Source organism: Tamandua tetradactyla, chromosome 14 (assembly GCF_023851605.1).
Source record: "Tamandua tetradactyla isolate mTamTet1 chromosome 14, mTamTet1.pri, whole genome shotgun sequence".
In the NCBI taxonomy this organism is placed as follows: Eukaryota; Metazoa; Chordata; class Mammalia; order Pilosa; family Myrmecophagidae; genus Tamandua; species Tamandua tetradactyla.
Window position 1 is genome coordinate 20,319,349 of NC_135340.1, and position 24,810 is coordinate 20,344,158.

At 39.3% G+C, this 24,810-nt stretch overlaps 1 protein-coding gene and 1 long non-coding RNA gene across 10 annotated transcripts in view; one reads left to right on the top strand and one right to left on the bottom strand.

Annotated features, from left to right (window-relative positions):
- NPAS3 (neuronal PAS domain protein 3) overlaps positions 1-24,810 on the bottom strand; it is a 927,883-nt gene that overhangs the window by 111,835 nt on the left and 791,238 nt on the right. For all 8 annotated transcript variants that reach the window (XR_013162217.1, XR_013162215.1, XR_013162216.1 and 5 more), the window contains one exon: positions 11,501-11,619. Coding sequence is in view for 1 of the 8 variants with exons in the window: in XM_077126978.1 (XP_076983093.1) it covers positions 11,501-11,619 (119 nt within the window). In the remaining 7 variants the exon portion in view is untranslated. The remainder of the gene's footprint in view (positions 1-11,500; positions 11,620-24,810) is intronic.
- LOC143655668 (uncharacterized) overlaps positions 1-24,810 on the top strand; it is a 156,226-nt gene that overhangs the window by 58,717 nt on the left and 72,699 nt on the right. The gene's annotated exons all lie outside the window — the stretch shown is intronic.

Here is a 24,810-nt window from a genome sequence, read left to right on the forward strand (position 1 = left end):
TATGGTAAGAATGTGTTTGTATGTGGTTATGTTTCACAAAAAATGATTATGATGAAGAATACACAACTATGTCATGATACTGTGAGCCACTGATTGTATACCATGTATAGACTGTATGTTTGAGAAGATTTGTTAATGGAAATATTAAAAAAAAATTTTCAGTGCCTGTCAACTGGAAACTTACAGCCATGTCAGACAACATTGACATAGATGTACACCCATAAACTATCTGGAAAAAATTTTATAGGGCTAGATAGATAAATTTAATAAGAAAATCATGCTGTGTACTATTTGGCATAAAGAGAGGGGGTGAGGACATATTGTGTTAAAGTAAATAAGGAAAAGAAACTTCCTATTGCTCATGGAATAAGGCAAGAGGGTCTTTCTCTTGAATCACCATTTTACTTTTGTCTTCGCTTCAGGAGCTAGATTGATTCCTAGTGTCTTGATGGTTTTAATCCATCCACAGTTTCTCCAAGGATAAGGTGCAAAAGTTCACCAGAGGCCTCCTTATGATTAAAAAATCCTCCCCAACCCATCCCCACTTCCGGCAGTGATTAGTTAAATGCTTCCTGGAATATATCAAGTTTTCAAAACAGCTTTGGCCACTAGGGGATACAGCAGCTCTTGGTGAATTCAAACTGACTCGGTCAGAAATTCTGGGCAGGGCTTTAACCTCCCAGGAGTTAGGGTTTATTCTTGATCAGGTAGATCCTCTATCCCCTTCTGCATAGAATGTTCTAAAGGGGATTTTGCCCTAATCTATAGAGCGGAGCTGAGGGGGGTTTAATCTTGACCATCAATGACTAAAGAACACTGAAGGCAAGTCCTATTGTTTACTTTGATTTTAGCAAGGAAATAGAAGCTCAGAATAATCAATTGGCCTGTTTAAAGTTGCAGAGCAGTAAAAAGCAGCATGCTGGCAGTCGAATGAAATTATCTAACACCAACACTTCTCCAGGTGTGCCCCTATTAAGTCACTCTGTTTCTATGACTTCTACAGGAGTGATGGGTTTGAAGGACATTTGGCAAGGGGCTGTGAGGGTTGTTAAATATATTCCGAAGTACTAAGTAATAATCAAGTGACTCTTGATTGTGCTTCCAGAGCTCTAGCCACTAGAATTGGGTACAAGTAGGGTACAAGCTAAATATATGTTGATTTTTAAAACACTGAATATGATAACATAAAAAATATGTTGTAGAATATTTCAACCCTTAGTGTACCTTTTTAAAAGGAAAAGGAAGAAAGCTTTAACTTATACAGGGCATAGGGCCTGGAAACTAAATAAATTAAACCAGTTACCTAATTCCATTGCTTGTATACTCTCAAAAGTTCTTGCCAATGATGGCCAATATTTCTAAATTCATTAATTTTTTTAACAAGTGTTTCCTGAGTTTCCACTATGTGTCTGGACCTGTTTTAGGAGCTACAGCTTACGCTGTGCTGGGAGAGACAAGCCATGTACAAATTACTTTATAAAAGAATGTCAGAGTGTGTTGAATATGATGATGAAGAACAGGGCAGCAGGATAAAGTGGGAGGTGGTGTGCAGAGGATACACTAGTGTTATTTTAGATGGGGCGGTGAAGGAAGTGCCAGAAACCTGAGTGAAACATGGGTGTGACCCATAGGAGTATCTGGTGATGACTCACTCCTGAAAGAACAAGAAGCAAGTATGAAGGCTCTGTTCAAAGGTAGGTGCAAATACCATTATCATAGTCAAACTGATAATTTATATGGCTTGTTTTAGTAAAAAAATGCCAACTGTGAGCTGAAAGTGATGGTCACAACGTAGAAAATGACTGTCCACTGGTAGCTCAGCTGAAAAGAATGAACCCACAGAGCCAAGGCGGTGTGGCCTGAAGCCTCTCCCTTGACTACTACCACAGAGGATTGAGGAACGATTGCACAGATGATTCTTTCATTTAAAGAAGAGTCTTGTTACTCAAAGCACTTTGCAATAGGATCATTCTTTTAGTTTGATGGTAAGTGATGGGGGTGGGGAAAGAGAGAGAGACTGGGAAAGATGTAATTAGTTCCCTGTCCCATGGCAAGTCATTATATGAGAAGACATGAACTCCAGAATCCTGGCTCTTTCCCCCTACTTAGAATGAGTCAACAGAATACTTGAATGCTGTATAGTACCTCCAAGGTGCAGCACGGTTCAAGCCACAGGGGTAGTTTGCCTCCTCTAGAGGGTTCAATTTATGTGTATGTTGATAACTGAACTGTGGAGAATTGTGACTTACAGGATCCTAGAAGCTTCATTTATTCCATAGATCAGCTACATCAAATTGGCCCTGCCCCTACTTCATTTCTTACATTAAAGGGCTATATTAGTCTTGCCGTGATGTGAAATCAATTCCAGAGAAAACCACTTTGTATGTGCTTCTTTTGTTAAAGGGATCAATGACGTATTTTAGTCTTATTTTGTCGCTTACAATCAAATCAATATTCAGGATACATAGCAAGGAGAAATTTCCCAGAAATAAATGTATCTTCTATATTCAGAAGAAATCATCATTCCAGAGCTCATACAACTTCCAGGAGATAATCTGAAATATTATTGATGAATTATGATCTCCCATAATTATAGGTGCATTAGACTTTATATACAAGAAGGACTGTTAATTTTTGCATCAACTATGTCATTTCCAAAGTGATTATCACTTTGATTATTCTTGGTTAACAAAGGCTCAGAAAATCAATCTGAAAAGATCTAGCATTTGTCAAAGATGGGATACTTAGCTTTCTTACCTGCTTTCAAAAATCTGTATAACGGAAAATGAAGTACCTGCAAGTTAGCACCATACTTGGATGCAGTTACTGACATACTTAGAATTTACAGACACTTCACAGAATGGCTAGTGATTATGCCTTTGGTTGGTAAAATAGCTAGCTGATTAGTCCCGGTAGAATTGATATACCCGAAGCTGGAACTACTGTCATGCCTTGGTAACGGGAAATAAATTCCTTAAGATCAGAAACTATGTCAGCTGTATTTAAAATGACACTGGAAACCAGGGTATAATGGACAATTGTGCAGAGGTGAGCAAGGACTAAAATGAGATAATAGGATTTTAAAAACTTGATTTTATTGGTTTGCTCCTCTATTTGCATTTTTCATCAGGATAACCTCAGTCTGTAAGTTCTACCCTGGAAATACTGTTTTCCCTTCAATTTATTCTGGGTGTGTGGGTTGATTGAAAGGCAATAAATGCATAGACTTAGAAAGCCTGGATTGGATAACAGCATTTTTGGTCTGTCTAAAAACTCATCTATTAATTTGACAAGACAGTTACATGTTATGTAGTTCGGACTACTGTAGTCATCATTTCAAGATAATACAAAGCTGAAACAAAGGCTTCAGGAGAAGCACTGATGTGTCTGGACACCAGAACATTCCTGAATCTAAGGCTGGAAGAAATACCCAGATGGCATCTAGTTTGTCCATGAACTTGTCGGGAAGAAAAGAGACTCGTAACTGATATGTGTGCTCTTAGAACTCTCCAGGGAAGGACCACCAACACCTTGCGCTGTAGATTAGTACAGAGTATACCTCCAATCTATACTTCTGATACAATTAAAACTCATCACATGTAGTTCCCTCCTTTGACAAAGAAAGAACCAGCCTTCTTACAACAACACTTCTCCCATTCTTAGCAATCTTTGAGAAATTGTGGAGATGTGCCAGAAGAGAGGCCATAAGCAAACATTGTTCTAATTTTCAGAAACAGAGAGCCCCAAATGTTAATCTCCAGAAAAATAGTCTTGAATGATGGTTTAATAGAAAGAAAATAGTGATCCACCAAAGGCCAACATGAAGTCAAGATGAATAAGTGATAATAAAATGACTATGTTTTGTTTTCTGAGAGAAATCTTCAGGGAGATGCTGTGGAAATGTACATTTTGATTTTAGCAACAAATGGCTCTAGATTCACAATATCCTTGCAGGTAAGATGGAAAAATGTGAGCCAGATGATGGTACAGTCATTTGGCTCACAGCCAATTCAATGGTCACATCTAAAAGACACAGATGTCAACCAGCAGGGTGGCAGTGGGATGCCATAGGGCTCCGTCCTGTCAACATGCTTCACTGGTATCTCAGGTGAAAAGAAAGCACACGATTCAGTTCAACCAACAATTACAGAGTAGCAACTGCCTGCAGGATACTGTGCTAGGTACTGAGGAGAGAAAGTAGAATAACCAAATACCCAATATTTGCAGCATAGTACATTGGAAAGAAGAAGGTATTTGGATACTTCCAAACATCTGGATTCTTCTCTGTCTTAGTAGTTACCATTTATGTGACCTCAGACAAGTCAATTCACATCTCTGTGCCTCAGTTTTATTTATCTTCATAACAGGGAAGGTAGGGATAATTACCTAAAAGAACTATTGTGAGGTTCATGTAAAATTATATGAAAGCAAATCATAAAATAGAGACCTGCTGCTTTGCTGAGCTTGTATTATCTCTCTCGATCCACAAATTCTTTGGGTTTCATACTATTAAGAGATTCATTTACAGATGAAAAAACAGATACAAAGAGCTTAAGCAAAATCTAAAACATGCTATATTTGCATAAAGGAGTAAGGACAGTTTTACTTAAATGCAATAGGGGATTTGAAAAAAAAAAGTGATGCTTGAATGGTATCATGTTTGTTGAGTAAGAGTTTTCCAGGTGGGAGTGTGGCAGAAAGTAATTTTAGGGAAAGAAACTGCATGGTCAAAAGCATATTCACTGAAGTGTGAATATGCAAATATTTCAGGAAAGATGACTGGCTTGACATGGCCAAAGCATCCCGTGATAAGAGTTCCAGAAAAGAATGAAGGAGATGGTGTTTGAAAATGTAGGCTGGGTCTAGGTTATTGTATATGTTGGTACAATGGACCATTGAAGACTTAAGAGCAGAGAAATAAATGATCACTAGGGCTTTGGGAAGAAATTCTAGGGAGCAGGGTACAAGACAGAATGGATAATTAAAAATCTTTCAGGAGATAATCTGGGGTATCTCTCACAATAGATCAGGAAAAAAATCACTAAAATGGAATAATTTAAATGGAGAGAAGTAGGTGTATTCAGCCAATTTTGGCAGTCCATTAAATGGTAGGTGGGCAAGAGGGAGTTGATATCTTAGTACTGTGGGCTTTTTTGAAGAATTAATCCCAAGAATAAAAATTCTAAATAAATGATTGACACAGTAATACTTCCCTTCCAGTATGAAGTCATTTTGAGACTTAATATCCATATTCAATCAAGAACAACTTTTAAATTTACATAGCTGCAGTTTTGATGTTAGAAATCCTTATGAATGCAACCCTGACACACTCCTAAGTGAACAGAAGAAAAGCTTCATCATGTGCTACTGAAATAACTCTTTTACATACAGGTACAGTTTATTATCAATATTAGGTATACTTTTTCCAAAGAAAAGTATTTTGAGAAATACTTTTTCCAAAAGATTTAGCCTTATCTGCATGAGGGGATAAATTGAAAAATCTTAGTTTTAGGCTTTCATGATAGAACTTCAATATGTATTCATACCAGAAGGATGAATGGCAGGGAGAAATAAGGAGGAAGGAAAGGGCTATTGTGGTATTGATGAAATATGTTCTAGAAGATGCACTAACTTGGTTTTTTAATAAGTGCTGAAGATGTCATCAGCTCCTAAAAAAATCACATTAAATACTGTTTTGTAACTGAGATCAATGGACAAACTTTAGAGATTCAAGAACCCTCTGTTGCAAAATGAATTTATTTACCTTGGGAGACTCTCTACAGATTTCATCAAGTTCTCAAAGGGATTTAAGAGACCCAAAAAAAAACAAATCACAGTTAATATTATGGAGCTGACTTCCTCCTTAGAGTGGATACAGCCATAAGAAGCTATGTAGAAGATTAATTTTTAGAAGTGAACATGAGCAATTTCTAATTTAAAAAACCCCTATATTTGTGTTTAGAGAAGACAAAATAATTTTTTTGCTAATTAGCACTCTAACTTATTGTTTCTATTATTTAATGTTTAGACAAAGTAGTCTCAAAGCTGGGGTATACCAGCAATCCTAATAAATCAGTGAACCAACCTATTATTTTCTGTTTATCCTTTATATCATAAGGCGACTGGATAGGAACTCAGAGTCATTTATTTCAATGCTTAGTGACAAGCAAATTTAGACTCAAATCAACCTAGATGGGGGACTGTTTATTTTTTAAGAATCTTGAGTTCCTACACACTCTCTTGGTAATTTGTATGTATGTGTCATAGCAGGAACTCTCAGCATTTGAAGATTTTTTACTTCTGTGAAGAGTTTGGAGACATTCGCTGCATTATATAAACATGACAGAGATTTTTCTTCTTTTTGTCTATATTTTCCCAGTCCAGGCTGCTTGACTATGTCATTAGAGTTAGGACATCATAATGTGTGTAGGCAAATACCCCAGAAATGACAGCGATGCTGGTGGGCATTTAAGAGTAGATTAGAAAATGGAAAGTCCCACACCAAAGGAAACTATCCTCCAAAGACAAGAAGCTAAGGAAGCGACCCAATTAGTCTTTCCTTCGCTAATTTCCCTGATTACATATCTCCTTTTATCCCAAGTGCTATACCTAGTAAGTTTCCCCTAATCAAGAAGACAGAAATTGATGCAATGCAATTTAAATGAGGGCTGTGTTATGTTAAGATACATGGCCAACAAGGAGACCTAAACACAGGGAAGCCCCCGAGGCATAAAAAGTGTCTGGTCCAGATAACAGGCCACTGTGGATTTCAAAGCAAATGAGGGCAGTAAAAGCAGAATGTGAGCTAATCCATAGGAAATGTCATGGGAGAGAAGGCAACTTTCCTGAGGACTGGGGCATGGCAAACCAAGCAACAGCAACTTCTACTGCACTCTATACCTGAATTAGTCGACCCAGCCTGGCACTTCTTTAGAATTCATGGGTATGGGTCATCCAAGTGGGTAGAACACTCCCCAGGAAGGAAGGCAGAGCTCTATAAATTCTCCTTGGCACTGGGTGGGAGAACCAAACGTTGACACACTAGTTAGTTCCTATGTGATGTGCTGAGTCACGAAGAGAAAGTTCTTCATCAGGCAAGATTTTTTTAAAATTAATTTCTCAGATGTCCAGATCATGCTGAGCCCTACTTTAGACTTACCTTAGTAGAGGGATAAAGTGGGCAAACCCTGGATTCAATCCTGGCTACTTAGAAGCTACTTAAGAGCTGTATTATGGGTACAAAGTACCTAAGCTTTTTAGATCTCAGTCTCACCACCTATTAAATGGGGTTGATAACAGAATGTATTGTGAGTGACCACACTAAAGAAAGGGTGGCAGATAAAGTGATGGAGAAAGTCAGAAAGGCCCATGTGGTGCTAACACAGCAGAAAAAAAAAATGGAGCGAAAATATAGTGATCAGCATTGAGCAAGGCTTAATATCTTGGATCTTTAAGGGAAAAGAAAGAAGCATACAATGGTAATAAATTGCCATTTATTGGGACTATTGAGAGTACACAGAAATTATCATCACTGTTTCTTTTTATTTGTGTTTATTGTGTGGTGATGAGGTGATTACCAGTTTTATTGGAATGTTTTATAAGCTGCTAGATTTACTTACTGAGAATGAACTGATAAGTAGGGATGTTATTCAGCTGTGCTATGTCATGGGGTCTCATCAGCTCTGCCACTAACTTTCACACAAGGTTAATTCATGAGGGGAGTTCACTGAGGAGGAGGAAAGGGGGAGCTGAATCCAACAGAGGATTCATCTTATTGGGTTAATGGTGGATGAATCAAATCTGGTTCCAGAGAAGGGAGAGGAGTGGAGACTCTGACTACATTTTAAGAAAGACTTACTGACAGAGTATATCAGAGGAGCCTGTCAATTTTAATATTATATGATTTGATGGAATGTGGAACAGTTTCTAAATCTTTCCCAATCCAGGCTATTCAGTGTTGCACTGTTTAATCTTTTATTTCTTGAAGGCCCCTTTTCTTAGGAAAATGTCTTTAATCCTAAAACCAAGTAGCTTCAGAAACACTCTTCCAGATGTTTACACAATGTGATGGTTAAGTTCATGTGTCAACTTGGTCAGTTTAGGGTACTCAGTTGTTTGGTCAAGGAAGCACTGGCCTGATTGTCACCCTAAGGATATTTTGTGGACTTAAGTCATCGATAAGTTGATTGCATCTATGGCTGATTACATCTACAATCAACTGAGGAGACTGCCTTCAACAATGAGAGAAGTCTCATCTAGTCAGTTGAAAGCTTTGAAAGAAGTGCTGATTTCAGCAGTCTGAAGAGAGAATTTCCTCTCTACTTCAGGCAGCCAGCTTCTCCTGGAGAATTCATTGGAAGCCTTCACTGGAGCTCCCAGCGGGCAGCCTGCCCTGCAGAATTTGTACTTGTGTATCCCCACAGTCGTGTGGGACAATTCTTACAAAAATCTCATAATATTTACAGATGTGTCTTATTGCTTCTGCTTCCCTAGAGAATTCTGTCTCATATACACAGCATCCCCTTCTCATTCACCAGCCACAGATAAAATGTCATCTCCTCAGGGAAGCCTCCCATGATTTCCTATCTAAGATGGTCCCCTGTCCCCACCAGTCACCCCTTCTCACATTAACCCTTTCATTGTCTGCAGAGTCATATAGCCTAGTGAGTAAGCACATGGATGTAGAGCCAGCTGCTGTAAGTTCAAACCTAGCTCTACCCTTTTAATGTGTGATACTGGATGGCTAATTAACACTCAGGCCCTTAGTTTCTTCATCTTTAAAATGGATAAAACATGAATCCTTCCCATAGGACTGTTTATGAGGATTGATACATGTAAACTGTATCATACCCAGTGTGTCAGTTTGAAAGTGTTGTGTACCCCAGAAAAGCCATGTCCTTTAATCCTAATGCAATATTGTGGGGTGGAAACCCTTTTGATTAGATTATCTCCAAGGAGATGTGGCATGCCCAGTGGTGGGTATAGCCTTTTGGTTAGCTGGAGATTCGACTCTCCCCATTCAAGTTGGGTCTTGATTAGTTTATTAGAATACTTCAAAAGGGGAATCTTTTGGAGGAAACTCAGATGCAGACAGACAGACATTTGGAAATGCAGGTGCAGATACTTGGAGAACAGCTGCTTCGGAGCTGACAGAGACATGGATGTCTGGAGAGGCTTGGAGTGCCCAAAGCAGGAGCAGATGCCTGGACATGGGAAGAGCCCAGACATTGCGATGTGCCTCCCCATGGGATGCTAAGTAAGCCAGGACCCAGAATTAGTTCTGGAGGAGCTAAGTGAAGGCCCAAAGACACTTAGAGAAGAAACCACAGGAAACAGAGGCTGAAAACAATGGAGCCCAGGAGCAAGGGCCCAGCAGATGCCTGCCATCTGCCTTCCTTTCTCTGGATGCCTTAGTTAGGACATATTTATGACTTAGGAAAAATTTAGAACTGTAAATTTATAACTTATTAAATTCCCTTTTTAAAAGCCATTCCATTTTTGGTATATTGCTTTCCAGCAGCATTAGCAACCTAATACAGCCAGCATATTGTAGTGTTCATCAGTGTTAGCTCTTGTTGTCTTAGCCCTTTCCATTCTTTGAAATCACCCTCTTTAATTATTTATTTGTTACTGTCTGCATTCCCCAACTAGAATATAAGTACCATGAAAGCTGGGTTTCAAGGATCTGGAAAAGAGTTTGGCATATAGTGGGAGCACAGTAAATATTTGCTGAATGAATGTGCCATCAGTATTTAGGAAATGTACTTGTCCACTTTCAGATCACAGCAAAAACAGCTTTACCAAGGTGCCTGAATGGCAAAAAATAAAGAACGCTGGCCTCTTTGATGTTGCCTGGACTGAAACTGTAATCATTTCTCCATTTAATATTTTTACCCATATATCCCACTATCCAAAATTTTGCAGAGCTTTCCTAGCTCTAGTTTGCATTTGAAAATAACAGGTTTACCCATCCCCACAATTAAATTATATAAAATGATATTGAATTATACTAAATATTGCTTTTTCAAACTACACCTTACCTCTTCCACCTCCCTGGGATATGCACCCTAGAGCCCAACAACTGTGAAAAATGAATGCCAAGAGAGAAAAACTAGTTGAAGAAAGCCTGAAGTCTAAAAGTTGGAATACAAAGAATGCATCTTTCTAGTATTAAAATAACAGTGATCATGACACCTCTAGTCTGCATACAGAAGTCCAAACTTGCTAATGTTACAGTTAACAACTAATGCATGTATAGTGTTAGTGAGACAAAAAAGTACAAAATGGTCCTAAGGACAGAATCTGTTCTCTTTCCTCCAACACATCATTCCTCTGTAACAAGACTCAACAGGGTAAGCTGCAGGAGCCTCCCAGGTGCCGCTCCTTTCCTTGTACCAGCTAAAGGTTAAAGCTGCTCCACATTGCCTTGCCTTTCAGATTGCAGGACAGCTCAGCTAAAGGTCGTGTTGGCAACGGCCTGCTTGCCCACCTCCTTTCTTCCTTTTCCAAAGAATTAATAGTGAAGCAAATACCTGATCGTGACTCTTCTATAGCTGCTCATCTCCTGATGACTTATGTAAGGTTTTTGCTAATCATGAATGTTACAAACCCCGACAGTGCTCTGACAAACCCAAAGAACAGCGCTATCAGAAGTTCTAAACTCTAAAATTGGGGAAGGTCATGCTGGCTACTGCCACGGTACATTCTACTTCTCTTTGCCCTCCCACATATAATAAATATTGTTTGAGAGATTGGTAAGTGTGTTGTAAAATTGATAAGATTCAGGTTGCCGAAGGCATTTCATAAACTTCATAGGTTTTAATTTATGTTGCTATAGTAACTGAAACATCAGAATTTCTCTAGATTAGGAGGCTTTTTTTCCTTAACCTTAAAATGATTATGTAGATTATCCCTTCAGACTTGGTCTTGGCTGTTGTGGAGAACTTTTACTTTATTTTGAATATTTACGTATGCTAGGGTGTGACTGAATATTCAAAAATTGTAACTTCAAAATTAAGGTGTCTGACATCCGGCCTGTTTTTCTTATCTATGTGCATGAATCTCGGTGGCCGAGGTGTTAGTAAAATGGACAATCTTTCCCTAAAGAGCAAGGGGGAAGATGGAGGGGGGCGATGGGAGAAGTGAAACTCTTACAAGTAGCAATTTGAGAACAATAATCTTAAGGATTGATATGAATTTTGCTCACTTTCTTAATTAAGGTGAATGTCCAGCATGTGCTGAGGAACTTAGCATGTTATTAAGAGATGTTTTAAGGAAAGACACTCTACTGGGGCATTTAGGGCACCAACAGCATCTGAAGTAAGAAAGAGACGTGTAATAAGCGCCCTATGTTGAGACAGGAGGATAATCCAGAACTTCATAGGCTGATCAAGATCACATCTGTTCATTATATGGAACCAAAGCAGCTGAAAAACTCAATGGTGAATTACCCAGGATTGACCCAACACAGAAATGTTTCCCCTCCTGGAACCCGGTTTACCTTATATCCTGACGATTTGATGTGCACGCCGCGTTTGGTCAGAGTAGACTTCATTCGGATGAAAAAGGAACGCTCAAGGGTGTTGTCAGTGGTTAGCAGACTGGGGCTCGTTGACTCCACTGAGGAATACAAAAAAGTACATACACACATGATTCAGATCCGTGCACAGCCACTCACAGCTACTGCTCAGGTGCGATCCTTGAGTTCACTAAAAATAAATGACTGATGGGTGCTAAGAGCGTAGCAATCAATTTAACTCATTTAGAAAATGTTTATTTTGCAGAAAATAAAAAAGAAAAATTAATGTATCCAAAGTCATTCAGTTCCAGCTTCTAGGAGGAGCTTTTCAGGACTTTTAACTCCCCAGCAGCCACCTAAGTGGGGCCCAAGAGTCAGTCAGTAAGTAATTGCAGCCCAATTTGAGGCTTGGCCTATGTACCTGGTTAGAACAGTTATGAAAAAGGATCTGCAGATTTATGGAATCAACAGATGGAGGCAGAGACATTTGAGATGAAGGGGAAGGAAGATCTGCTCTTTGTTCTCTCTGTGAATCCCATTTTGCACCGTTCACCAGCTGGGGCGTTCCAAGAACCACAAAGTCCTCAGTGTTGGATATCCTGGGCAGTGTCCTCTCCCTTCTGAGTTGGTTTTATCCATTGTGGGGCGTAAGAAGAATGAAGAGCTCTCAACTGACTAGAGATAAAGCGATGAGAACAGAAGTACTTACAGAGACACACACACAACTCTCAGTACACCAGCCTTCCATCCTTGACACCGATGGCCATTCGCCCTACCCACAATCACCACCCCTGGCCCATGGAACATGCCACAATACAGAAGTCTGGGTTCCCCCCACTTCTTTGCTTCTGATATCAGAAAACAACATTATTTCTTCTTTTAAGCAAGATAATTACTCTTTCCTTTTATATGTTTTTAGATGATATAGAATATGTTTTTATCTAAGAAACTCAGAATGGTAGTTTACAGTCTTGCTGACCTAAAAATAGGTCATTATTGGAAATAGCCAAGAAGGCAATGTGAACCTATTTTCTCAAAAACCAAACTTCTCAGGTACTTTATAAATTTAAGCTTTTTTCTACAAAGAAAATATTTTGGGGTTTTTTAAGTCTAATAAAAATAGTTATCTAATTTTGCTTTTCTAAAATGGCACTTGAAAGACTTTATTATCCTAAAATTTTAAAAAAATGTCCAAGAACCAACAGAATTTCTTTTGAGCATCTCCACACTAACATTAATTTGCACTGGGAAGGGTAAAGAAATATACTTAACTCATATGTCTTTTTATTATGCATAAATGAAAATAGTTATAAACACAGAGAAAAATAGGTAAAATAAACTTTCAAAATTTAGGAAACATACTCCATATATTTCTAAGGGAAAGAAGTCTCTATTTTTCACATTAAGCTGATGCTCAGATGAAAGAGGTATGAGAGCTAGAATAACCAAAACCTCGCTACTTCTTAGTCTGGGGCTTTTCTTCTATCATTCTTCTTTTAATATGACTATATTTTCCTGTGTTTATGGCCTTTCTATTCTGGGGTGAGTGAAGTACTGACAAATGTCCCTTTCCTATGTGCCTTTCTTTAGGTTTTCTTTCTTTTCATTTTTTTTTGTTTTAGAGAGCATAGATCTGATGTCATTTTAAATGTACAGCTTTTTATCACTCGAGGGAAAAGCAGAGCCATGTTATATTTAGTACTTTCATTTCTTCTGATTAAATATGAATTACTATGAAATTTTTCTCATCATCTAACACGCCATAATACGCCAACAGCTTTTTAATACACTATATAAGCACAAACTTCTGCTCTAAGAGTTTAATTTGCCCCTCTAATCCAATCACATCAACCTTATTTCTCTTATCAGAGATTCCCATTTTGAATTAAATGAGCTCATTAGTTTTAATCAAAAGCAGAGAGATCAAAACTTAAACGTAAATGCTTTAGATCAGAACTGTCAGTCAGCCGTGCAGTTCTATTTTACTAAAACACAAGATCAGAGACCCTTAGAACCAATTTTTTCTTGTAAGGGATGCCGAGAGCTTGAAGATGCTATATCCTTTTTTTTTTTCCCCTCCCAAGGACAGATTATACATTTAAGGTTAGACTTAATTTATAGCAGTTTTTTCATCCTGGCGGAAATGGAAAAGTATGCCAATCTACTGTTGTCCCTTTCACATTTATTGACACTGGTCCTCAGAGACTTCAACTCACGTGAAGCCATCAGAATCCACCCCACAAACTGAGCCTTAGAATTCAGCAAGCTCGTGTTTGCAACAGCTGAGGAAAAATGAAACTTCCCAGAGACATGAAATGTATTTTAGGGCTGTGGTCCAGAATACCCAGCCCCAGTGACAAAGGTGCCACCTCACTGTGGATGTGTGGGGAAGTTAGGCATCATTGGAAATTATGACTGCTTTTCAGTATGTGGAGCTGTACAGCAAGCCCTTGTAGTGCACGTCAGAGACCACAGCACGGGTGCTTTCTGCTGAGTGGGGAAAGCAGGACACAAGCTTTGCATGTGCCGTGGCAGCTGGACATTGCGTCATGCCCTGACTGAGGCAGGAAATGCAGCACTACTTCCCCACATTGCAACAGTAAGTGCCTAACATGCAGGGCAGCGCACATGACAACCAGGACAACCGGCGTGTGAGCAATGCTAAGCTCAGGCTTTGCCCCCTTGCAGCTGAGATGGAAAATCTAAACTGGTCCTCAGGCTTCATTTCAAAAGCATGGGGGTAAGGGAGGTGAGGAGAGTGAGGGGCCCAGCCTAGAAAGGAGTATGATTTCTGATCTGATTCCATCTGACTTTCTGGTTCTGAGGGCCAACAGGAGGAACTCTTCACGCTGTCCCTTTCAGAGGGAAATGTAAGAAACACATTCATTTTTCTATGTGTTTCTATGGCCCTGCTTTCTCAAGGGCTAGCAGATACACCCTGCTCATCTGAACTCTGACAAAGGTGTCTCTTCTGCAAAAAGCCATATTATCTGCACATGTGACAAACGAGAGCAGCAGCTTCAGAAGAGACACTTTCTAACTGTCTCAGGTAGGAAGCCCAGTTTCTGTTTTTTTTTTTCGCATGGGCAGGCACAGGGAACGAACCCAGATCTCTGGCACGGCAGGCGAGAACTCTGCCACTGAGCTACCATGACCTTCCCTGGAAGCCCGGTTTTGATGAAGGTTCTACTGGGGGAGAGACAAGCAGGGGTGGCCTTGGTGATGTGCACTGTGACCTCAGCGCTGAGCAGAGAAGAGGTGTGGGTGTAGGGTGAGAGGGGACAGGAGGAGGGAGAAAGCATCCTTTGGATTGGTGCTCTATAAAGACAATGGAAGCAGTTTCTATCAAGGAAGCATTTTAGAGTGCTTTCTAGGTGTAAAATGCTTTTCTGTCAACTTTTGGAGGCAGGCTGTGATTGTTGCATGCTCAGATCAAAAATTTAGGATTCAGAGAAGTTTTATTTGCCACTTGAGACATAAGAGAAATTTCTGGGTAAAGCTGGGTTAAGTGGTCAAAGTCCAGATGTGTCTGGCTTTGACCTATGAAGTATAAGCAAAGGGCTGAAAAAAAAAACCAGACAAACAACTGAAAAGCTAAGGAAAGAAATATACTCTCTTTTGCTGACTCTCAAGGGCCTCAACTTTTTTAATAAATTGGAATGATCTCAGCTCTTGAAATGTCAGTTTTTGCATATTTTGTAGAATTTACAGAACAATTTACAGCAAAAGTTGTAATAATTTTTATGTTGGCAAATGCTACCATAGTGTGAAATGATGTCTGTGTTACTCCACAGCTGTTCCTGATTCCCAGTTGGTACTTTCATCATTAGGTGGGAGCAGGAGGTGGCTGAGAACCATCTAGTTCCTATGGGGCCAAACCCAGGCCAGGTCTAACCCGAACACTGAATAATCTTTCCAGGGTCTCCACAAGGGTGTGAGGCTAAAGCATAAAGAGGACCTTACTTTTTAGTATACTTCACAGGTTTTCAGTGCAATACTAATATCAACCTTCTGTTACCAAACCCTGATGTGCAAGGGAGAAAAAAGGAAAAACTAAGTTTTGAGAAAATATTGCTCCCTCAATAGTGAACAAGGTATTTTTCCTTTAACTGGTGAAGCTGAATTGGGCAGACACTGTTAAGATATGAGGTTAAACATATGCTTTTCCCACTTTATTACCAAACAAGTCTTTCCTTTTGCAGATATTCTTTGCAAATAGAACAAACCCAAGTGCTTTTCCCCAAGTAAGGAGGGAGATGTTGGTTCCTTACGGCAGTTATGTTGGTAAAGCCAAATTGTTTCAGTGGCATATCCCGTTAGCTTTATTAGACATTGATGGTATTTTAGGACTTTTGAATGAGTACGTATCTACTGAAATCTGACAAGGTGTTTCTTTCCTTGTAAAAGTTTTCCTTTCATGTGAGAAAACTACACTTTGGCCAGTGACATTTGAATAGAAGTCATGTGTTACTTGCAGGTGGAAGTTTTAAGAGCCAGGCTTGATGTGTCACTTTCTCTTTCCCTCTCTCAGGGTGACTATCACCTCTGCAGATGGTGGCTGCTCCATCAACATAGGGAAGTAAGATGATGTGAAACAGAAACTCCCCACCAACCCTCACAGAAAGAAACCTTTGTTGTAATTTGGGGATTGTTTTTCAAAGCAGCATAACTTAGGCTATACAGGCTGATAGAAACACTAAATATTATTATATAAAGAGAGTCAGTATGTTTTTCAAGGTCTCCCAGTCAGTGGCAGAGCAGGGATATGACACATAGTTGGTTGACTCCGAAGGTCATGATGTTGTCAATATACTGATCTTAGAGTTAAGTACATGCTTGTTTTGGCCTTTATGCTAAATATTTGAGAGCAGCAGGATCTGAGATGAGTCCACATTTGATCCCCTGTAGCATCGCATGGTTCCTTGTTCCCAGAGAAAAGGCAGAGCTATTGTGTGTGTGTATGTGTGTGTATAGTCATACAGTTTGTTAAATTAAGGTATGCTCTCTTAACAATACTTCAATGACCAATGTTTATTAAAGATGACCTTTAATATAATAAAGTCCTCTCAATCCAGTCTTCCCAGGAGCAAGCCTCCCAAACAGGGTACAAAGAAATCTTTTCTGCAGAAATTGTCCTGTGGATTTTATGTTTATCCAGGATGACATCTGTGATAGTTTCAACATTTTCACAAGGTCTTCAATACTCCTTCATCCAAAGGGTAGAGCCTCATTCCTCTCCCCTTGAATTTGGGGCTAGACTTAGTAACTTCTAATAAATAGAATATGACAGAGGTGGCAGTGCATGATTAAGTTATAAAAGGCACAGTGGCTTCTTCTTTGTTCTCTCTTGGATCATTCACTCTGATGGAAGCCAGCTGCTATGTTGTGAGGACACTTCCCCAGTCCTATGGAGAGGTCTACGTGATGAGGAACGGAGGTCTTTGACCAACAGTGAGTGAGGAATGGAGCTGCCTACCAACAGCCACACAACTGTGTTTGGAATGGATCACTGTGCCCCAGTCAAGCCTTGAGATGACTGTGTCCTGGCTGACATCTCCATTGCAACCTCATGAGAAACCTTGAGCCAAAGCTACCTAGATAAGCTGCTCCTGGATTCCTGACCTACAGACAGTACGAAAGATAATATGTTTCCTTTTTTTTTTTTAAGATGCCAAAATGTGGGCTAATTTTTTTTTTTTTTTGCAGTGACAGATAACTAATATAAACCACCATGTTGAACCCCTTTTTGGAAAAATCATAGCTTTGTTTTGATATGTGACAACCATGCACATTGGTAAAACTCATGATCGTGAGAAGGAATGAATGGCCCAGTGTGTCAAAACATGGTGCATTCATATGTATAGGGAAAACTACCTGTGATATTGATTTTTGTAAGTGAGGTCTGTGCTTTCAAAGGTAAATGCGTGATTGATTTTTTTTTTAAATGTGCAATTTGCAAAAATGCCATTGGTGAGATTGTGAGATCTTGGAAAGCAAGATCTGTTCATCTCCAGCCTTCCTCCCCCCTCCATACAAGTGCCTAGGATTGGGTTTTACATAAGTAGGCAATCAGTTATGCATGTTGACATAAAGTGATATTCAACTGCTTTCTTTTAAGAAGAATGCGTTCACTTTACCCTTACCAAACCAAACAATCTCTTGTCCCAGGAAATCTTTTTAAGAGGAGAAGGGATCATTATGTCTCCTTGTATTCATCTCCGAGGAAGCATTTTCCCCCAAGTGTTATTTGAGAGTCCTGGCCCAGTGAGTTTGGTTGTTAAAAGATAGGATTGATCTGATTTCTCCCACAATTAGAGAATACATTGTTCTCTGTCTTTTGTGAGTTGCCTTTAATCCCACTGGCCTGTCCTCTCCCATATGCCAGGGTGACACTGAGGGGGGACGGTCCTTAGTACATGGGAATGGGATCCAAGGCCACTGGCGGTGAGGCAGTGCCCTCCTTATTCTGTGATCAGAAGCTGCACAACCCTTTGCAGACAACACAGTTCCAGCCATTACCTTCTGGCTCAGAAATCAGCCTCTCTCAGTTTCAGCACTTGCTCTGGAGTATAATGAAAAAGCCCAGTTTATATAAGTTTTATTAGGACTGATTCCTGTCCCCATCCCAGTTGCGAGTCTTCAGGCTTGTTTAGAAGCCTATGAATTGTTATGTGAAACTCTAAAGCATAGCCACGAAAGTAATTGTTGCTCAATAATGATGTAATAAACTTCTTTCAAAGTAACATTAAAAATAATCCACACACACACACACAAAAGGAAAACATAAAAACTCTCCAACTCGTGTCACCTGCGAGCATAAAACTCCCTGGCAATCCTGGCCTGCCTTGGATGATAACATAATGCATAAGGTTGCTTTTTGGGTTTCCCCGAGCCTGGCAGGGGTGACTACTTGGTAAGGCTGTCCCCTGAGGGAGAGGAGAGCATTCAACCGCTGCCTGCTGCTCCACAGTTGGTGTCTGGATGATACCACTCTGGGGAAATATACACAGTGTCAAAGTCAAGCTGCTACCAGTGTGTTTCTTTCCAGAACTACTAAGCAACAGGAAAGTTCAAGGGGAAAAACTGGGAATTGTAAAGACAGCCTTTGAGAGTACAGGACATCCGGTGTGGCCCATTATGCAGCAGGTTGTGCGCTCCAAAGAACATGCCGTATGAATACTGCAAGCGAGTGTTTTAAATCTTATTGGAAACTCCCTATAAATGTTGCCACTTGAGGGATCTATTCTGGGAGAAAAATACAGCATGTCCTCCTGGGATGCCGCTTGGATTCCGTTACCAGTATTGCGTATGGGATCGCGGGTGGCAATGCTTTTATCATGACTATAAAGCAGTTACGAGCCAATTCCTCATATAAAACACGCTCAATAGCATTGGGGCTTTTCCCCCCTTTCTGTTTCTTTTATTTCCTTCCTTCCTTTTCTTCTTCTTCATTTTTAAACGACAAACATGATGTCAGACCAAGGGCATCAGGACCTAGTCTTTGTAGTACAATACAAAATAACAATACATAAACACCTTTGTGAAGGCAGCTCGAAACCCCATGTTTTCTATTAAAAAGTCATGTTCAATCTTCACTGTTGATAGAACTGAATAGCTAACACAGAGAACATTGTATATCAGAAAGGTCAATAGTTATTATGAGCTACAAATATATATTTTTTCCATCCTTCAGGCTGTTTAGTGCATATCACAGCATGAGCAGCTGTCGTCTTTAATGCTTTTAAAATTAGAATCCCAAAGAGGAAGCAAAAATTATGGTTGCAATGATTGCTCTTTGCTTTTGTAAGTTTACTTTAATATACTATTTTATATACATGACTCTTCCATGCATCCTCTCCATAGGGCAGTAACTGGTTGCCACTATCGAACTCGACTGCCATGTTTATTTAGCATTCTGGCCAAATCTCTATCTCAGATGCAGATGTTGTTGACATACTATATTTTAAAATGAAGTTCCATAAAGGAGTCTGGTTACAGAGATACTTGCAAGCACATGCATATGCACTCTGCCTTTTCCTTGCTTTAAAGCCACATTACTCACAAAAACAACACCATGTGATGAGAAACAGTCAGGCAGCACTGGGTGAAAAATCAGACAGTGATTCAAACCACCGTTGTGCCAAGGATCACTCTCCATTTGCCGACATGTGGACTGAAAGTGTGCCTTTTAATTGTGTTATCGTCTACCTGTCCCTGGGACTTCTTGCCTCTCTTCAGAACTTGGCTCTAAAAGACAACAGGGGTATTTTCCACAGCACAAGTAAGCACGTATGAAATATTTTATTCTAGTTCACTTATTCATTCTTCAGTTATTTAACATAAATATGTATTGAGTATCTGTAATGGACTAGGACCATTGATAACAGTGCTAACATTTTGGAAGGGGGGAATAAATACAGTAATTAAAGGTAGCGATTATGCTATAAAGAAGAGCGATGCAGAGTAAGGAGCTAGGGAGTGATGAGGGCCACGTTTTGGGTGGGTGGTCACAGGGGCCTCCTGAGATGGCATCTTAGAGGACATCTGGTGGAGGTGGGAGAGCAAGTCAGAGCTGACGGTTCACATTGTAGCTTTATGGCTTCAGATTGGTGTGGGGCTTTACAGAAAACTATTAAGAGGAATATGCACTGTTGACATTGAAATTCCAGAAATGTTACCTTTTGAACTTTTGTCCAAAATTAAAATAAACTATTTGTTCTTCAGTATGCCACTTATCATGCAGGAAACCAAGGGAGGAATTAATGGAGAGGATTGCTGAGTATCCAATGCTTCCCAGATGCCTATTGGAGTTTTTAATTCTTTGAGGATCTCCAGAGGGGGCAGTTTCAGTAGAAAAGTGGGATATAGGTTGAATAAAAGAATGGTGCTGAAAATAAAGGGATGAGTATGTTTATTAATTGAGAGCACAGAGCTTCGGGTGGTCTACATTTTCATGCTAGGTAAGGAGTTGGAATCCTAAGGGATATTTAATCAGCAACAGAGAGAGCCTCTGAAATGGAGAGAAGAAAAAGTAGAGGATGAAAGAAGGATCAGAGAGAAGGGGAGGGAGAGAGTGGAAGAGCGAGAAGGGAAGGAAAGGGAGAGTGATAACTTAATCTCAAAGCAAAGGTCATTTGCAGAGATTAAAGAAGGGGTAGGAGGGGGGGATTTTGAGATTGAAAAGAAGCTGTGGAATAGCTTTTATGGGGAAGGCCACTGAGGCTCAATAGAAAATAAGCAATGGGATTGCAAGGTAGCTAGAAGTTACATGGCTTAAATTTGAGAGTATTAATTTTCTAGTGGACCTTAACAATAACGACTGTGGTTTTTACAGGCAACACTCAGGGCAATGACATTTATCTAGGGATGGGAGCCAAAGCAATGGGAAAGAAAGAAAATCAATAAGATGAGGGATTCCAAAGGAATAAGAGACAAGCAAGTGAGGCAGACCGAGGGGAATGGGCTGGGAGACAGAGGGAGTGGCCACATGGGAGAGGTAGGCAAAGTGGGGGGTTTGTTCAGAGAGAGGTATGTAAGAATATTTACCGCTTCTTAAAATTTTATATTTATATAATGATATCTATAAACATGTATCCATTTATTTGTCTCTGTTCATAGAAAATCTGGAAAACATGGAAAAGTATAAATAAAAAATATCTCCAGCAACCCGATCGCCCAGATATAATCATAATTACTACTGATGTGTTTTGTTATAGTCTTAATTACTAATTATTTATGTATTTATTTCAAAATTGAGATAATACCTGTGTTTCCCACATTTTTCAATGTTAAAGCATAAAGTGAAAGACTAGTATGTGCTAACAGCTGTACTCTTGTTTATTCAATCTTTAGGTACTGTTTCGGGAATAAAAGGATGTTGGGACTATGGTAGCCTTGGTGGCAAACCAGCTTTTCTTTGTACTTTTTTTTTTTTTTAAAGAAAGTTACAGTCTTTGCACTTGTACATGTGACTTTTTTCTTTTTGGGTGCATGGTCTGGGAATCTAACCCGGGTCTCCCGCATGGAAGGCAGGCATTCTAACCACTCAACTACCCATGCACCCGCCCTTGCATGTGATTTTAATACTTTCAAATACACTAGTTTTAGTGACTGTGTAAGATTTCATTGCATGGTGATAAACGTCTTTGAAATTAATCTTCCATCAAGTTTCATGTTATTTTTCAGGAAGGATTTCTAGAAAGAGTATTACTGGGTCAAAGGGCATGAACTTTTTTTTTGAAGTTCTTCATATGCATAGACAAACTGATTTTTGGAAAAGTTGTGCTGCATCAGTTTACATATGTATCAGCAGTTCTTGATGGTGTTCATGTTGATTACCATCATATAATATTTGTTCTTATTTGATAAAAAGATTAAATTAGCAGAAGATAGTGATATAGAGATGTTTTATGGGGTCTCCTGATAAACAATGTATAACAACATCTCACATGTGTTTAATTTGCATTTTAATTTCTAGTGAGGTTGAATTATGCTTTAATACATATTTATTGCCCATTTGAATTTTTTCACTGAATCATATGTTTATGTCTTTTGACTATTTTTCAAGTGGGCTTTTAGTGTTTCTCTTATCAATCTGAATGATAAGTGTGTGTGTGTGCTTGTGCATAAAACATATTAACTTTGATAGCCTTTCTTGCAAATATTTCCCCTTTTGTTTGGCTTGTACTTCTGAATGATGTTCATAGATGTACATATGCTTTAAAATTTTATATAGAGAAATCTATAAATCTTTCCCTCTGTAACTTTTTCCACTCCTTTGTGCCTTAGAAAGTCTTCCTCCATTTTGTTGATTCAGTAATATTCACCAGTTTTCTCTCTCTTACTCTTTCCTTTCCCTCCCTTTTCTTTTCCTCTCCCTTCTGCCCCCTCTCCCCTCTCCTCCTCCTCCTCCTCCTCCTCCTCCTCCTCCTTCTCCACCACCACCACCACCAAACACAAAGCATATTTGAAGTCCAGGGTATGACTGTGCCAAAGGGTGGCTAAAGTCAAATCAGAGATTTATTTTTTGAGTTTTGGTAGTCAGGGCACTGTATGTTGAATCATGGAAACCTTCATTCTGCCTTCTGTTTCCTTCCCTGAAGAAAGAGCTACACAGGAAGACAGCAGGGCATGCGCGGACACCATCGAAGGAAGTTGGCAAGTGATATGAGTCTTGAAGACAATGGCATTGAGAGGGGCAAAGAATGTATATTTTTCATTTTAAAAAAGATGATGCTTTCAAGTGACGATCTTGAGGGAAATGGTATGGAAGTGGCAGTAGGAACAAAGGATGACAAGCACTCCTTTTTCACGCTGGCAGAACCAGAAGCATAGGAGTCATGGCCTCCGCTGGACAGGGTGGAGAGCGTGGCCTCGAAGGGAGAAGGTTCAATGGGGATGAAGAGGTAGCAGCAGGGGCTTGTAGAAAAGACGGTGGCTATAGAGATTAAGTTTCTGGATGAGGGTTTCCAGATAAAATACAGGATACTCAATTATATCTGGATTTCAGATAAACAATAATTTTTGTACAAATATCCAAAGATTGCATATAAAATTCGAATTTAATTGGGCATCCTGTACTTTATTCGCTGAAGCTGGAAACCCTAACCCTGATAGAAAAAGGATTCCATGTGGCACAGAGGAGGGGTCTGCATGACTGCAGTCCTATGGTCAACAGGGGTGAAGAACAGAAGAGTTTAGGATATTGGCTCGAGATATATTTGTATGAGAAAGAGAATGCTGACTAGCCAGAACCTTCTCACTGGAAAGTGTTAGAGAATCCAAGTCAGTGTTTGTGTGATGACGTGGTTTTTTCAAATTTGCTTTCTCAGTTATGGGGCCTAACACCCTAGTCAATTTTTATTTCCCTGTGTGAGTGTGTGTGTTCTGGGGGTAGAGGAGAGGTTGAGTTGGCAGCCCTCCATAAACATCTCCTGAACCAATATCTTCTGCTAATTTATTAGGAATTTGACTGGGTGGCTAGGATTTGTTGGTTTTATTATGGCTCTATTCCAGCATATATTGAAGTGGTTAGTTTTCAAAATCTCTCTAGTTACAAGGACTATATTAAATCCATCATCAATAAAGAATTGAAGGTTATTTATTGGAGAATATTCTTAGGAACACCATTTACACTATGCAATAATTTAGAGAAGTCATAAACGGGAGATAACACAATAATGATCTGTATCTGTTATTTTGCTAATGAATATCTACTTTTGACACCTTTAATTAAGCAGATTTTCCTTTTTCTCACGATTCTAATAACTTTTAATGACCACTGCTCTATTTTAACACCTAAACAAAATCTTATTTCACAAGAAGTGGGTGAGTTTACTGTGAGGAGGCCAGTAAACATAAAGCTCACTTATTACCACATCTCAGCTTGATGTTAGGTCATTTGTATATTTTCTCCAAAGCTATACCTGACATAGGAAGAGAAATGCATGATCTTCCCAAGTAGTGGGGATTAAAAAAAAAAAGCAGTCATTTTTAATAAAATAAAACTTATTTATTTGATATGGGCCCTCTTTTCCTCAATTTAAAAAGATGAAGGCTATTGGTAATGGTGATGAGGAAAATGGGGTAGAAACAGCCTATTCTCAAACTGGGTGCAAAGCAAAATTGTTAACATTAGTTACTGCCCTTTTTTCTGCTTCATGAGGCAGAGGGCATAGCGTTCTAATTTTTTACCATCAATACTTTTAGCGTTATATTGGATGGCTTCTGGGTCTGTTTCATAATACCCAATAAGTATTTTTAAAATTGTCATCACATATTCCTTGTTGCCTCGGTACTGAGTGCTCCCATTGCATTTGTCATAATTGTTTTTTGGTTAATCCTCTCACCTGCAGGGACTCCAGGTATTTATGGCTGCCCTTGTTCTAGGTCTTCAATTTATGTGACCTGACATGAGAATGAATCACCTGTAACAGCAGGCGGGCCTTTGCCCATGCCTCCACTTTATTGTTGTACTTATCCATAACAAATGCCATTTGCATGTCATTAATAAAGTTCTTAGTAATTCCCAAAAGCATGTGAAGCTACTATTGAAATCACATAAAGTTTCTGATCATATACATGGAAGAAATGTCCCTTCATGATACTTATCCTCATGCTTTAAGCTAAGGGCTATGTTCTTTGGTTTCCTCTTTAACCATTTCAGTTACAAGAAAAAACCAAATAAATCTAATAAGTTTCCTCCAAATATTCAATGATTCATAAATAAAACACTTGAGATGGAGAACTCTTTTCTTCTGTAGAGAGACTAGATTAGTTTCCAAGCACTGCCC